Genomic DNA, 16,821 nt, shown 5'->3' with positions numbered 1-16,821 from the left:
ATGACTTGTAAAATTATAATTGCATAACCAAATGGCCAAAGAATTTCGATCATCAAATGATAAGTATACGGTTTATTCACTACTATGGCAGCATTTGCTTGTGGCTTTTAAATAAGCCTCATTTATTGGTGTAACAAGAAATCGGTGTAAACAGTTTTTGGACATCCTGTATATATGCAAAACAAAATGTGCTGGTGCTAGCAGTAACCTATCGCTACTCTGTTGGTTTTGGCGAGATGATGTGGTGGTGAGGGAAGGTGAAGATTTTTTCACTACAGCCTAAAAAGACAAAGAGAAGAAGTCATCCTTATTTTTCCATTCTTGGGCTCTCGTCGTGTAGTCCGTGCGCAAAATTATATTTTATTTGAGATTATATAAATTCGCACATGAACAGGATTGTGCTTTGCATGAGAGAAGAAAAGGTTTAGAATTGTAACAAAGGTCAATAGTACCCATTACAGACAAGGAGAAAAGTAATGCGGGTACTTGCTTAAACTTGGCAATGGTAATACGTAGTAATATTTTTTTTCCGTGCGCAATGTTGTGGGAGATGCGGGTCTTGTGTTGCTATGACAATGAACTTTAGAGTTTAAGAATGTCAGTAAATTAGCATATGTGTATGGGCGCATTCTTTGCTTTTCCTTCTCATACTCCCCCCCCCCTTTTTCTGTTTAATTTCACATAGTAACCTTTGAAATGGATGCGAGATGTTCTTACAAAATAACACCATCAACCAAAAGTGCATATGTTGTGTACCACGATAATTACGACATCACGGATAATTTACAATCACAATAAGCTAGAAAATTATTCTCGAGTCCGATATTGTTATAATATAGTATGCTGTAAGATAAGGATCCTCTTGACAGAGATAAGCCTACATTTCTCGATTCTTACTTATTATCATCAACAGGATATCATCTTCAGTTCTGTTCATGGTCAAACAATAATCTACATTTGATTGTACAATTAACGTTACTTTCTCGATATGTGTGTGTCTAGCGTTACCGATCGACTCAATTATAATCGATTAACAGGATGCATTTAATGGATTAATCGAATTTTAATCAATTTTAAACAGTGTTTATGACTAGGAGGAAAACCAACTAATACCAATTTCATTTTTTAAAATAGATAATACAATGTAGTAATGCACACTCCAACAACCAATGGTTAGTCAAGGGTCAAACAAGGACCACTAACAGTTTCGTATTCTGCTAAACAACTAACGTGCAGTCAGGCTAATGTCGCGCAAATGTAACGTTTTCAATTCCAGGAATTGCTTAAATATCAGTGATCGAAGGATATCTTTCTTCAGGGGCGAAACGCGACACAATGAAATTACTGGATATCGGGTTCCCTTCGGGCGGTGGAGTTATGCAAGAAGGCAAGAAGCACGTTAATGACCTGCCACTCACAGCTGAAGAGTCTACCTCACCAAATGGTATACACGTTTTGCCCTACATAGGATTCACAGAACAATTATGTTCCCTTCACCTCATGGTGCATTTTAATCGAATCGATTGAACACATTTGATCAGTTAATCGAATTTCAAAACTAATCGATTAGATTAATCGATTAATCCCTAATACATTAAATTCACGTTTGTAGTTTTGCATTGTTCTGGTGGTATTTACATTTTAAAAGAAAAAGTCGTGCTTTCCATGTAAGCTTTCGGGCCTCCCCAATGGTGCAGTGGTAGCGTCGTCGCCTTGTAGTCAAGGGGTCCCGGGTTCGATACCCGGCGGAGGCACATAGTAGTTCGGATCTCACTTTAAACCGTGGTCCAGTTCCGATTAGCTTTAATGTGCATAAAGTGGACTTAAAATATCAACTCAACCAACAAATCATGTAAGCTTTCCATCTATTCTACTAAGAGAGCAAGAAGATGAATACATTAGTCACAACAAAAAACGCCTTGAGCTGTTGAAGAATATATTCAGTCAGATAAAGATCACTAAAAGTACACGCTAGTTCACAATCAGGGTATATTATTTACAATTCACGATTCCACAGCAGTAAAATAGCCAAGGAAAAATTGTATTGTTGAAAAATGGAATACCTATTGCATAACGAAAAATTTACAAGCACTCTTTAGAGTACTACATATCCCCATTTGAAAGCAATCCATTGATTGATTCAGTTTATTTTACGTCACATTTCTGCCACTTTCAGTTATTCGTGACGATAAGGATGAACGATGATATGATGAAATCGATGAACTGATCACTCATAAAGAACGCCCCCTGTCCTGGCCAGGATTCGAAATCGAGATCCCTGGTGTCGTGCGCTGTGCTAACCACTCTGCCACGTACGACAGCTACCCTTAATCCCGGTCTGCCTACAGTTTAAAGTAGAATCCCAAACCACTGCACTGTGCCTTGACCAGGTATCCGCAGTTTAAATGCGTCAGAGTTGACTACTACTCTATTGGTGGAGGAGTTTTTCTCTGTTAATTTTGCATTCCATCTGGTTAGTTAGCGTGTACCTTGTAAATTTAGCATTTGTACGGCGGACGTTTCATATTTGATGTTTTCTTTACTCGTTTCTTCCTTGGATTCTTGTTTTTTAAGACGAGCGTGACCTTCCCAGATGACCTACAGGAAACTGGGCATAACTTGGTAGAGCACGGTGCTCATCGCGGGGAAAAAAATAATCCCGTCTCTCTGTGTTCATTTTCGAGCGAATTATTCGATATTTTTCCTGCCTACCCTTGCGGAGAAAAACAAAAAAAAAAAAACTGTTAAGTACCCAAGACGTACAGAACTCATTTAAACTATTCTACATTTTGAATCATTTATATTTCCAGAAAATATCATTCACATTCTTCTATCGTCGTTCTTATTTAGTGCATGCTACAAAATACTTAAATGCTTGGGCTTCCCCGATGGCCTAGTGGTTGATACCAGTGTCTCCCTGCATTTTGGAAATGTGTTCTGTGCTTAGCGTTCTCAACTTCATTGGATCAATTCATCCAACTTTCGCGTACAGCCCAAACCGATCACGCTACAGGCTCATAAAAGACGAATCGAGGGATGTTCCTTCGTGTTCTGCATTATTAGTACAGAGGGAAGACTGCTTTCGGTCACGATAACTGCCAACAGGTGGCTCGCTGGCCTCATCGACATGGCAAAAGATCACGCGAAAACGTGACGCTTCGAACACCCACGGCTTTAACCCTTTTGTGCAGACAAGGGTTCCACAATTGCTTTTAGTGGTTGGTTAGGTCCAAATAGATGAGATATAGTCAGGGGTGTTTGTACGGGGAATTCCTACTTCTGGGTATTTCATCATATCATCACTCACCCCCATCTTCGCAAATTAGCTAATAAGTGACACAAAAGGCGAAGTAAAATAAAGCAAATTAATCAATCAATCAAAAACCTACTTCTGGATACTATCCCACCTTCTTGTTCAGAGTCTTGTCAGGGAAAGGGGATATACATATACTATAATTTAAATAATATCTTGTGTGAGAGAAAAGGGAGCATGCATGGGCGTGGAGGGGGTAAAATTGGCATCGTTCATTTCAAGTTACAAAAAAGCAGAAAGCTTGTGGTTTTTACGGTTAACAACATAAATGAAGTTCAATTAGTTCGTATTCAAACAGAATAAGTAAGTAAGTAAATAAGAAAAAAAATAGTGCAAACTACAGGAACCAGGTCATGGTTTTATATATTACCACTTAATTCAAATAATTATTAGAAGTCGACGACGTTACCTCTACGCCATCAGGGATGCTAACTTTCGTGTATAAATATTAGTTAAAAAATAAAGTAACTATGCATTTCAGTACACTAACTGTATGAAATGAAAATAAAGAAGAAAAAATTAAAAACAGATTTGCTACATATTCACTAGTTTTGTGGATCAAGAAGTGTATCTCCAAGGATACAATACAATAATATTAAATTTGGAATACAACTGGTCTATATTTATTAGTTTGTAATATATTATAAACTATTCGAGTTTTATAAATGACCTGATCCCCCTACAAAAATTTCTGGCGACGCCTGTGCGTGAGAGAGCGAGAGAGAGAGAGAGAGAGAGAGAGAGAGAGAGAGAGAGAGAGAAATGGACTCGTTTATACGAAATGACCGTGCACGATATTGTCTAATCACTGTTTGTGTTTTATCTACACACCCCTAAAAATGTTCACAAAGGCCCGAATTTTGGCCTTTAATTTACCATTACAACCCCAAGATGGGAACTTTTGTATAACTGACTCCCCACCCCTCTCCCCTTCTCACAGGGATCGTCAGCGCATCATACGGATATGGCGTTAAGCAGTAGGGCATGGGAGAGAGACAATAACTACACAAGGAAAACACTACTGGTTTTAAAATGCAAAGGAAACGTGATTTGCAAATGTTGGTTATTTATAATGAACCAATAAAATGCACACTTAATGCGCCGGTTCTGTTATACTCCAGAATGGACGCGGGACTTTAGATAACTGGTTACGTACACTACCTTGTCCAATCACGCGTGACGTGCATGTAAGCGACATAAAACATCAAAGCAGCGAGGCCGCAGCACGGTAAAAATAACCACCCGTTGACGTTCCATTGTTGGATTCACACCAATTCCAGAAGAACTCCCTTTTTGCATTCGCTCCTTCTCTCGTCGTCATCGGCATGGAATCAATGGGTTCCCGGTTCGATTCTCTGTAGAGCAGTAGCGTACGCAGGATTTCATCAAGGGGGGTGTCATTTCGAAAACTTTCTACAAATTCACATTACCATTGTTTCATTATACTTTAATTAATAATAATAATAATAAATTAATAATTCTTATACTTAATTAATTAATTCGCTTAATTACTACTAATGCAGCTGCTATTTATGAAAGAAATAGAACAAAATTACATTTATTTTGTTTCTTTGTTACAAAATAATTGTCTAGTCAACGGTTATTTGTATGATAAGTGAGACATTTTAAGTGTGAAGAAAATCCATAAAAAAAAGCAAATATACTAAATTTATGGAAATAATCGAAATATGAAACTCATTCAAGGAGTCGCGCTGGTCTAGTCTGACAACTTCGTGGGAGATCTGGGTTCGATTCCCGGAATTGGTTGGAATTTATCCAGCCTTGTATCCGCACCCAGCCTCATAGCAATGGGTACCTGAGAGCAACCCTGGGGGATGAAGGCTGCGGAGCATGGTGCTGATCACATCACCTGCAAAATAGTTTGAGATCGCGAATCTTTGGGGCCCACCACACCACTACGTGTGCCTTCATGGCACGGTGATATATGCACGGGGGAATTTACATTACCTTTACCTATGGAACTCGCCCAGGATGATGATGAAGCGCGAGAATACATGTTGCTAAATTCCACTGAGTCTATGTTTTCGTTGAAAAGTAAGTTTATAGACATTCCAACACATTTATCACTTCTAGGTGATTCACAAAGCACTTCTTCAACATTATTTAATGATGTGGATGTAGACTCAGCATCACTTGAGAGTTCACAAGGGGATGTGAAATCAGTACCGGGAAGAACGTTTGCAATAAGGTCGGCACACTGCGACGAAGCAAGGAATTTTCACAATTCTCGCGAGTCACTGCGCGACTTTTTGCAAAAAAAAATTGCAAAATTGAACTTTGCGGCCACTTAGATTGTGTTTGGAATGTTGTGTTTTTCTTCATGCTGCATGGGAATAATAATTAAAATTATTATTATTATTATTATTATTATTATTACTGTCGCAGATCTCTGACTGTGATAAATTAGCCATTTTTAATTTTTTTCTACAGCATTTTCCATAATATTTCAAAAGCTCAAGGGGGGGGGGGTTTTAAACCCGGTAACCCCCCCTTGCGTACGCCACTGCTGTAGAGATAATAGTGATTTCGTTCCCACTGTGCACTGGCTAGCGTATCTGTGCATTCGAACAAACTTCGCCTTTTTTTCTTGGCCCGTCAGCATCACAGTTATAGCCAGGGTAACGGGCGAGAACGTTTCGTAGTCAGTTCGAGAAAAAGACGGCAAAATTCATCTGGTTTCCCACCCTGTATACTATTGGTTTGATGCACGTGGCTCTAGAGCTGGACTGTACAAAAAAATATCCAAAACACTGTTCTGATTAGCGAAAACTTAAAAGAACGAGCGTTTTACATACAATTATCGGTTCTTTCTTGTATTTTACGTCGATTTTATACATCGTGGGTTAATCATAACACTCATGATGTACTGATGAAATGCATGATGGGAAAACTAAAATGCCTTGATCGGGTTCGAACTTGGAACCTCCGGCTTCGCAGTGTGTTACGCTGACCACTCCGCCAGCATTAATGACACTTGTAACAAGCTTTATTCAGTTTAATAACGACGTACAGATTCGCTTACAACAGCAACGTGAGGAGAAATTTGTCACATAGAATTTGGAAGTATTATTTTTGTAAATTTATACGAGCACCTTTATATAAGGTAGGGTGGTACATTTTCGATATAGGTACTATTTCGATCACCCGTTATAACAAGTCGAATATTTTTCTTCCTGTTAGTGGCAACGCTGATTTGAGGAGTGAGAGTTGTTGCGTGGGATGTCAGGTGTGTTGTGCAGAAACATCGAGAAAATCTACGGAAAACCCGGAGAACCAGACGTAATTTTGTATGGCAAGGTGAGTACGTTGTAGATAGAATAGGTGCTTTGTATATAAACGTCTGCCTGTCATTTTGCGTGCCCCGTGTTTATGTTTGAACGTAGGACAGTGAAATTCAGGTCAAACGTGGACAAGCATGTGGTGGCTGTAGCATGTGACGTCATATGGTGAGAGGAACTACAGAAATATTTGTTTCCATGCACAAAGTGGTACATATTCGATCAGCGGAAATAGTACAATTTCGATCAGCGAGGTATACAGTTTGTGTTTCATTACCGTAACGCGTGCAACACATTAGTTCACAAAGTAAATGCGTTGTTCAATTTATTGTTACAGATTCCTAGCAAACGAACACCGAAGAAGGTATATCAACAGTACTCGTCCCGAGTTCTCGAAAATGCCGTGCAGAGTATTCTAGAGGGTCACTTATCTATACGTGGAGCATCGCAACTTTATCATGTTCCATTTGCCACCCTCCAATACAAAGTAACGATGGCGCGTGAAGAAGCAGCGGGTGTTCCTTCCCCTTCCAGGATTGATGTTGGACTTACTTTCATGATACTAACAGCAAATCAAGGAACGCACGTCAATAAATCCTTGCGATTTCTTTCATTTTAAAAATAGACCTATCTATAAATATTACATAAAGATCTTCTTCTGTTTAATATCTTTCTGCTTTTGTATATTTTTAAACCATAGTATGTTTACAATAATATAGCTACATAAGATATTGTAATCTAGCAAAAAAAATTAAAAAAACTTATTTCCCTAATATAATATCCGAATAGTACTTACAAGGTAGCCTAACATTAAGAGAACGAAAAAATACTTTAGGCATAGCTATACATACTTTTCCTATATTATGAATTATGTAACGATGAGTAGTCAAACAGAGTTATTAAACTAACAGAACATGCAGTTTGTTCTTATTTTGCAGAAGTTGCATTTGTAGTATATATTAAGGATACTGTTTCGTCACTAAATGTTGATCCAAATTGTACTTACCTAGGTAAAATTCTAATCAAATTTTATCCGACCGAAATTTCGTTCTGCTGTCTACAGTAGCAGAACTAAAAATGTCATGTTATGCCAGCGTCTTTAGGAAAAGGTAAGCTTTCATCGGCACAAAAACTGTAATTTTGCTGAATATGTTTTTCAAGTTATATTGAATTTAATTGTTTGTTACACAGAGGAAACTTTAAAATTAAGGTTTGATGTGGTTCATCGTCAGATCTCCAGCTGGGTATCATTCACGTCCAAACACTCTTGCAATCTTCGTTTGATTCCGAGAATTCCGTTCTGATGCTGCTCGTCCGGAATGTTGTGGATCACATCACGTATCTTGAACTTCAGGTCGTAAAGAGCTGTCTGTTTCTGTGCATACACCTGGGTCTTGACATGTCCCCACAGCCAGTAACCGCAAGGCGTAAGGTCTGGTGATCTTGCGGGCCAAGGTGCGAGTCCTCTGCGGCCAATCCAATCCATCTCTCCCCAAATTGACCATCAAGAAACTCGCAGACTTCAAGGGCAAAGCGTGTGTGTGTGGGGTGGGGGTGCATCTTGCTGGAAGTGGGCCTCATTGATGATGCCTAACCTCTGAAGTTCCGGGGCAAGGAATATCCGTAGCATGTTCAAGTAGCTGGCGTCCTTCACCGTGTCCTCGAAGATGAAATGGACCAATGAAGTGGCCCATGGAAACTGCGCACCACACATTGATATTGAGGCTATGTGGCAAATCTACTACACTTCCCGTAGCCTTAAACTTTACGTACCATCTCTGGATACTTGTCTCCGCTGAAGGTGTCTTTCCAAACTGTTAGGAACCTTCTCCGCAGCAAAACTCAAGACTTAAACTCGGCAAGCCATAACACGCACTGAGCTTCTTCTGCATCGACGCCATCTTGGAACACGTCGTCGCGTGATCACCTCCACACACGTCATTCAGCAGTGTGGACAGAACAAAATTTTAAGGTTTCGTGTAGGGGAAAAAAATGTTGTAATGAACCTATTGCTTTAAAATTATGTTTTTTTAGGACTGGCTTCACAGCAAGCGTAAATCACGTCTCGATTCTAAACCCTTAGTTAATCATCCCAGCTACTCTCTCTCTGTTCCGGAAGTCTCTGGAGCAAGCGAACGAAAATAAGTCTGCGCGAAAGGGCTCGATCATTGAACGCATGAGAGGGGGCAGTGAGTGCATGGGAAGGGAGAACGCGGCTGCAGCTACCAGTTGTTTGCAGCAGTGCGCACTGCTGTGCTCTGCCCACTCGCTTTCTCTTCTCTTCCGTTATGCGCGGCCTTGGTTCACAGATTCCCGTGACGGAGTGTAGGAGGTTGTGTGTGTGTTGAGCCCTCGTGAGAACAGTTATAATCACTGCAGATACAAACAGCTCTATTTACATGAAAGCGCATTAAAAAAAAATAGAACAGCAAATAAAAACTTGCAAGGTGAAAGGTCAGAAAAAGGAAGCTCCGTTACGTGTACGTGGGAGGGGAAAAATTCCACGCAATCACCTTTGACATTACCCGCACTCTCACATGACATTCCGCCTTCGACTCGTGGAAGTTCTAAACATGCGTGGATTGTTTTGCGGCTGCCGTGGGCCTTTTGCGAGCAAGGAGAAGCACTGCACGGCACGGCACCCTCGCATAGCACAGGGACGACGGCACGCGAACTCTGAACCTATCTCGTTCGCATCAATATAACGTCCACTCTGGCCGGTCAAGAACCCTCTCGCCTCGTATACGCGATGGGCGTGGCCAAGGAAGTTAACACCCGTCAATTACGAAGCGCGGTGGTCTCTGCAGTACAAGGGATGGGGAAGGGGGTCACTAACCAATTTTTAATGAGCTGGCATTCCTAGGCGGCCGCTAAGGAAACTGGGGTTCGGGCTGCTGCATGGGTGGATGCAGAATGGGTCTTGGATCGACAATGACGCACTCGGTCACACATTAGGTTTGACTGATTGATTTTGTTAATTTTACTTGGCTCTTCGGCCACTTAATCGCGAAGATGAAATTGATGAAAGGAAACTTAACACAGAACGCCCAGGTCGGGATTCGAACCCGGAACACCTGGCGTCATAGCGCGCTGTGATATCCCTTCCGCCACGATGGTCGGCGATCCAGAGTTCGATTATAAGCGGGAGAACAGAGTACACTGTTCGAAGATGTAAAATTTACAATATTCTTACGTTAAAATGTAATTCCGTTTGCTAAGTTACAAAAAAACAGGACGCGACAGTACATTCATCTCGTCACCTCTTTATGCTTTGGCTAGAATGAGAAATTAAACATGGTGTCGGCAACTACTTGCAAGATTAAATACAGACACAACACACTTCTACATGTTTATACAGCACAGCATTGAGGGATATACGAAAAACTTTCAAATTTAAATTTGAACATTTTATCTTCCAAAAACAGATAATTATTATAAATTGCAGTTTTGTGCACCACGAATTTTTAAAAACTTAATCACTAAACTTACATAAATTTAGTTAAATATATCCTTCAGTCAACTTCTTACACTGTAGCTATTCGGATATCACTATAACCTATGCTGCACAGTTTACAATGTCTTTGAGAGTCTGCCATTATGTGTGGTGTTAATAGGAAGCGTACCTTCGGTCAATAAGTCTATCGCATCAATATAATGTCCACTCTGGCCGGTCAAGAACCCTCTCGCCTCGTATACGCGATGGGCGTGGCCAAGGAAGTTAACACCCGTCAATTTCGAAGCGCGGTGGTCTCTGCAGTACAAGGGATGGGGAAGGGGGTCACTAAAAATGTCTTAAAACAACTTCCGAAGGGAATATGTTGATATACCTAATTGGGGGTTGTTGGAAATTAAGAATAATTTAGAAGCATTGTCATAGGTGACTTTCCTATACGCATAATCAAGGGAAGTTGACGAGTTATTTAAAAAAACCTTCGAACATTATTTGAAACTCTCCTGTGTACCGAAACACATGTAAAATTCAGCGAGAAATCAGTTCGCAGTTGCTCAAGAAATGTACACGGTAATGCCAGAGATACGGTTTCGAATCCAATTAGATCCTGCATTTTTAGCTAACAAAACATTTTTCTACAATTCTCATTACTGTTTGTAAGGATCAAATTGTGTTGCGTGACTTTTGAATCACCCTGCACAACAGCGTTTAATTTGTTCTTTGTTTGCCAGGGAAGTCTTCAACTGCCAACACTGGGTTAGGTAAAGAAATCAATGCACCAGCATCCCCTGAACTTCCAAGACTTACGCAATCGCGAGTGACGGTAAAATTGGCTGTTAACAAACCAATTAGCACCGTCCAAAGCTATTAGCATCGGGAAGTCGTAATGACTGGAAAATTTTCCAAGGCGAACCCTCGCATGCTTGGTTACGCCATTCACAACCCTTGCCTCTAGAGAAGGTGGTTGGGGGGGCCTCGAACGAAGGAAGCACGGCAAGTGGTGGCGCTGTATCAACACGTCGAAGTTTCCGTTGGTGCAATTTCCATAAATATGCGGTTCACTGCCTCTTAGATCGTTTGCGTTCCAAAGTTTCGCAAAGCGGAAACACTTGCAAGGAATCACTGTAGGTGGAGACCCGTGGATAGAAATGCGTTCGCCTTTCTTTGTGTTCTTTATGAAATTTCGTAACGCTGCAGGAACCCCTTTGCATGTTCGCAACCAATACGCGCAGTACAGTTGAACGGGTTACATAACTTTCAGGATATGTATCTGTTCCACCGCACTTTCAGCACGAATGATCTGGGACCGATTAGTCGAGCGGGTTTTCGAAAGTAACCCCTCACTGGCCCCCGTCTTTGCGCGCGATTTTTAAATTTTTACTTATTTCAGAAAAAAACGTTATATTTCGGAGACTATTTGAGCAATCTACTTCGGGTAACTTTTGCAGCTAGAACATCAGGGCATGCAACCGTGCAGGAATCAAAACGCCAAAGTCAATAAGAGGGGTTTGGTGGGCCGCGGCCCCCAACTTTCAATGAAAAAAATCATAAAAATGGGGAGTTTTTCACATATTCTATAACGTAATGCACCTAGGAACATGAAATGACTTTCATTCGGTTGAGAAAGGACCATTCTTTGAAATTCCCCTTCCAAAAATAGCGGGGGAAGAGGGGCCAAACTCCCCATTTTTAAGATTTTCCATTGAAAGTTGGGGGCCCCGGCCTACCCAACCCCTCTTATTGGCTTTGGCGTTTTGATTCCTGCACGGTTGCATGCCCTGATGTTTTAGCGGAAAAACAAAAGTTACCCGAAGTAGATTGGTCAAATAGTCTACGAGTTATAACATTTTTTGTCAAATAAGTGTACAAATTTAAAATTCGCGCCAGCTTCCATACGTAACTTTGGAGTCGGGGGAGGGGGTCTTGGGTGGGTGGATTTTCTTGCACATGACATTTCAAAGTGTTATCTCAACATCTGTCAGCGTTTACAACCTCACATACAAGTATGAAGGTCCTAAAAGCACATGAACTTTTTAATCAGCACGATGGTCCACTGACCATCGGCGGACTACGCCTATATTTTCAATGGTGCACTAGTGTACCATTGGCCAACTAAAGGTTAAGCCCGTTGTTAATGTGTGACGTCACAAGAACATAACGCTAAAAACCTTAAATCTGAGGCACGTAAACATTTATGAAAATGTTTAAAGATGATGCAATAAATACAATTTTAAAAAATGTACGATCTTTCCCAAAATGTTGCATGCATTGATGGACGTCGTCAGAAATTTTTAGAGGAGAGGATCAGTCTATTGATAAAATTTGAATGAATGATTTATTTTACTTCGCTTTTCTGCCACTTTTGGCTAATCGCGAATATGAGGATGAGGGACACTTACGAAGAGTATTCAAGTCCAGGCCGGGATTCGAACCCAGGACATCTGATAAAACTTGAGTAATAGAAATAATAATAATAATAATTGTTATTATAATATCATGGTTATGTTTTTTAATATACAACAACTATCATAAACTAATAAAAATAAACGAATCTGACTTCAAATGTATTATTATTGTTGCTGTTGTATCCTTGGGGAGACTTTTCTACTCAATTTCACCAGATGAGTGAATATCCAGCACAACACTTTCATTATTTTCTTTTTGCATTTTACACAGTTAGTGTACTGAAATGCAGGGTTATTTTATTTTGATATTAATTTTACACAGCTCCTTAAAAAAAAAACAAGCTTCTTAAGTTAGGGGTAAATTTTATTCATTAAGTTTATGCTGTGTGACCCATCACATAAAACTATTTTTTGTAATTTTAAACGTGTGGAACTATTTATTATTTGTATTAAATGGTAGAATATGAAAACATACCTGGTAAGTTTTCTACTTTTTTGTAAATTTACATGAACGATGCCAATTTCCATGGAGGAGGGGTCGAAGGACCGGTTCGACCCTTCCCTTATGCATGCATTGACTTTTAGGATTTGATACCATCTTTAACCGGTTTCCTCTGGCATTTGGGATCCTGTTAGAAACTCGCTCACCTTTTACATTAAAAACTTATAAACAATTTACAAATTGTTGCACACGATGAGATAATATACGTGACATACAAGTCGTGTCATGTTGCGAAGACGAAAATAATCGGGCGTCTATCCATTTCACGAAAAGAGCGAAGAACTGAATGACACGTTGTGGAATAGTGCGCGAAAACAAATTTAGAAACACAAGGAAACGACCACAGGCAGCTGTCCCCCCAGATGTATTCCAGGAAGAGTATTACAAATAGAATGTTGCTTTGCTAAAATTAAAAACGCCCAGTCACTCGAAGATGGAATGACAGGCGCCGCTCACTCTTCGCTTCGACCCAATTTTTGTGGCTTGACTCAGCCGACGTATCTATCTCCTCCAGCGCCTTGGAACAACAATAACGAATGTCCATGGCAAGTTCGAATCTGCAAACTCCTGTACACGAAATTGCGGACTGCCTCTTTGTCAAGGTGCAAATAACAACAGTGCTGACACACCAATAACCGTTTTAACAGGCATTAAGTTTACAAACGTAGCGCTCAAAGAACAGACGCAAATCAATATAATTTTCCATTGCACATAAGCACCTACTGGCAACACTGACGAGTAACAACTCCGTGGCGGAGGTAGGAGAATAATATTCAATACAACGGTCTTCCGTTAATCATTTGTGTAAAGTCTTCTTACATAATCGAGTGATAACTTTTAATGTCCAGACACAAATGTGTCGTGTGGTGTTGGATAATTCGAACAATGCTTTGATCACGCAGTCCTTCCTACTGTTCTTCTTACGGCAGTCCTTCCTACTGTTCTTCTTACATCTCTTACGCTACGATATTAAATTGATGGTTCGTGCGGGTTCATTCGGCATTCCATCGACCAGGAAAACCACCGTCATCTGTCCTAACCTTAGTTGCCAAAGCATTTCTGCAGTTCCACCATTTTGTTTGTGACGTCATGCATACAATTGGAGTGTGAATACCGGAAGCCATACGAACAAGAAACTACAGCATAGTGGCTCCTTTTTTTAATTTCTACAGTTAAAAAGTGTCCAACAATCGCCCAGCTAACGCAAATCACCGGTTAAATTCGTCATTAAGTCTCACATGGTTATTCCAAAACGCTAGATTAATCAATTCTTCCAGGAAAACACACAGGCATTTACTTCGACAACAGAATATCCAAGCGCACACAATAGGCTCGACGTTTAATCTTATCTAAACTTGTAACCCCTCCCCTAGTCTACAAGCTCATGAAACAGGATAAGGACACTTAACTTCCGGACTCTACCCTAGCAGTTCCAAAACGGATATTACGTAAACGAAGGGATTTTCTACGTTCTCCGTTGCACAGCACTTCGTCACCTTGCCATCAGCTTGTAAAAAGAACCTACGACGACATCTGCGAAACAAGGTTTGAATTGCAGGCAAGGTTATCATCAATACTTCGTGATTTCTACAATATCCATTAAGTTCACAGTTCATCGCCATAATCGTGATTAGACTATTATGTGTACAGGAACACAGTGCTTCTTCATAACAATGCTGTACATTTCGTCTGCATTATCAATGCATTTATGGTTGGTTACGATCAATTTTCATTGTAATGTTGTTGGGAAATTTTATGCAGTTGAACAAAACGATTCAATTTCAGGAAAGTAGATCGCCAATAGCGTTGGCTCAGTTCATGCTTAGGAAACAACCACTTATGCCTGTTCAGCTTGACCAACATGACAATAACCTTCTGGCGCTGCCGTCGAATTCTCAACCGTAAGAGAACAGACGGAACGTAGACGATGCAATCAGCTGTTTACCATGTAAACTTGCCCTTGCGTTGCCAAATTATGCAGCATTCTTGAACACATTGCCGTCTCCTTTATTCAGTGACACATGTTTGTGTCATCATGAAGTGGGAAAACGATACACAGCGAAGGCATAGACATAAACGTTGTTGAAGTTTTGTGGCAACGAAGCAAGGGAAAACAAATGACTCTTCACTTTAGTTCGCGAGTTTGCTGGGGTTCCTATTATCTTGGTTAAGTTGCAAAAACGTTTACTATGTGAACAATTTTATCTTGTGCTCTGTCCTAGACAAATCAGTTCACCTTTGTCATTTTGAGGTTTGAGATGGGACTAGTTCCAAATAAACTACAGTTCAAATAAATGAGTTTAAAACAATGCAATTTTGGAAACAATCACGATTTCTAATCATAAATTTGCACTTTTATTTGTGAATTTTAACCAGATTTTTGTTTATAGATTTGTATACGTCATTTTTAAATCCATAATAAGAAGTATTAACACCCATTTACAGTTTATATTATTTTATTATGAGTCAATATGAAAAAAATATCCTACATCTACTTCAGAATAAAACAGAATTATATTTAAAATATGCATTTTTTGGTCAATTTTGACGGTACAGTACAATCTCGTCAATTGAAAGTTAAATTGTCCGAATTAAAAAGGCCATTAATACCCCCATTTAAAAAATTTAACAACACATAACACCTGACCTACTTAGGCCCCATAACCTTCCTTATCACATTAATGAGTTAGTTTAATTCGGTTCAAGTGCTATCCTTCCCCTAGTCCCTCACCGCCGATTAAGGGAAGTCCGAATTAACGAGCGTTTACTGTAATCAAAAGGAAAACGAGGTACTCACACAATGAGGCCTCCCAGGCGTCGCCCACCAGGGGAGATGTTGGCATTCACAGCAGCTGCGTTGTCATCACTGGCCCCAGGCTCTGGAAAAAGGAGACAAAAATATTAGCTACTGCTCTCAACAAAATAGGATATAAAACAGAGAAAACGAAGAGGTGTATGAGGACTCCTAGGATTTATTTTTAATTATTTTGCAATATTTATTAGAATTACACCCACACACACATACTAACCAAACATTAATTTTAGATTAAATCACGTTCAAAGATCACTTTAAAAAAAAGGTCACCTCTTCTGGAACTAGCGACCACAATACAATCAATGACCTTCCAAAAGAAAAACAATCAATAATACGAGGTTTCACAAAAAAGTTATGATAACAGGCTTTAAAAAAATTACACAGTGTGTGTGTGTGTGGGGGGGGGGGGGTGTTGTATCGAGACGATATCGAACACGTGACAATCTACTGGTTAGGTGACTTGATATGCAACTAGTATTGAGTCATTAACCAATTTGAATGCAATCTGCTCAAACAAACTCTCCGGGAGGGTCACTGGCACCCACAGTTTACATCCATCATGAAGGTAAAGTGACTAAAGATGGGCGCGGAAGGACGGAAAGGTGCTGTGATGAACAATCTTTCTCTATTAAACTTTACATAGGAGGGGGTGTAAGACATAAGACATCCAAATGCAGACTCAAGGAGGCTCTGACGCCTAGATCCATATCCACACTATAATTCTCTGTGGGATCTGTGTTGTAAACTGTCCATGTGTGCTTGTGATTGTCCTTTCCTTAGTTCATATCATCTTCGCAATTAGCCAAAAGTGACAGAAAAGTAAAATAAATTTAATTAAATCAATCAAATACGCAAAAATCCCAGTAGAATACTGGAACAACTTTCGTCCGTTCACTTTCAACGTTCTTTGTTCCTTGTACACTCGCCTCAATTAGTACTCCAGCAGTTTGTTTCCTTATACAGCATATTTGCAGAAGATACAATCCAAAATAAAAGTGTATCAATATACGCTGTATAAAACACAACTTATTACTAA

The 16,821-nt window shown here is 39.9% G+C and overlaps 1 protein-coding gene across 6 annotated transcripts in view; it reads right to left on the bottom strand.

The window, feature by feature from the left end:
* trio (trio Rho guanine nucleotide exchange factor) overlaps positions 1-16,821 on the bottom strand; it is an 820,581-nt gene that overhangs the window by 39,228 nt on the left and 764,532 nt on the right. For all 6 annotated transcript variants that reach the window (XM_083135769.1, XM_083135773.1, XM_083135771.1 and 3 more), the window contains one exon: positions 15,768-15,849. In XM_083135769.1, coding sequence (XP_082991895.1) covers positions 15,768-15,849 — 82 coding nt within the window. The remainder of the gene's footprint in view (positions 1-15,767; positions 15,850-16,821) is intronic.

This window comes from Lepisma saccharinum, chromosome 14 (genome assembly GCF_977018435.1).
Source record: "Lepisma saccharinum chromosome 14, izLepSacc3.1, whole genome shotgun sequence".
Lineage (NCBI taxonomy): Eukaryota > Metazoa > Arthropoda > Insecta > Zygentoma > Lepismatidae > Lepisma > Lepisma saccharinum.
This window is presented reverse-complemented; position numbering and strand designations above follow the sequence as displayed.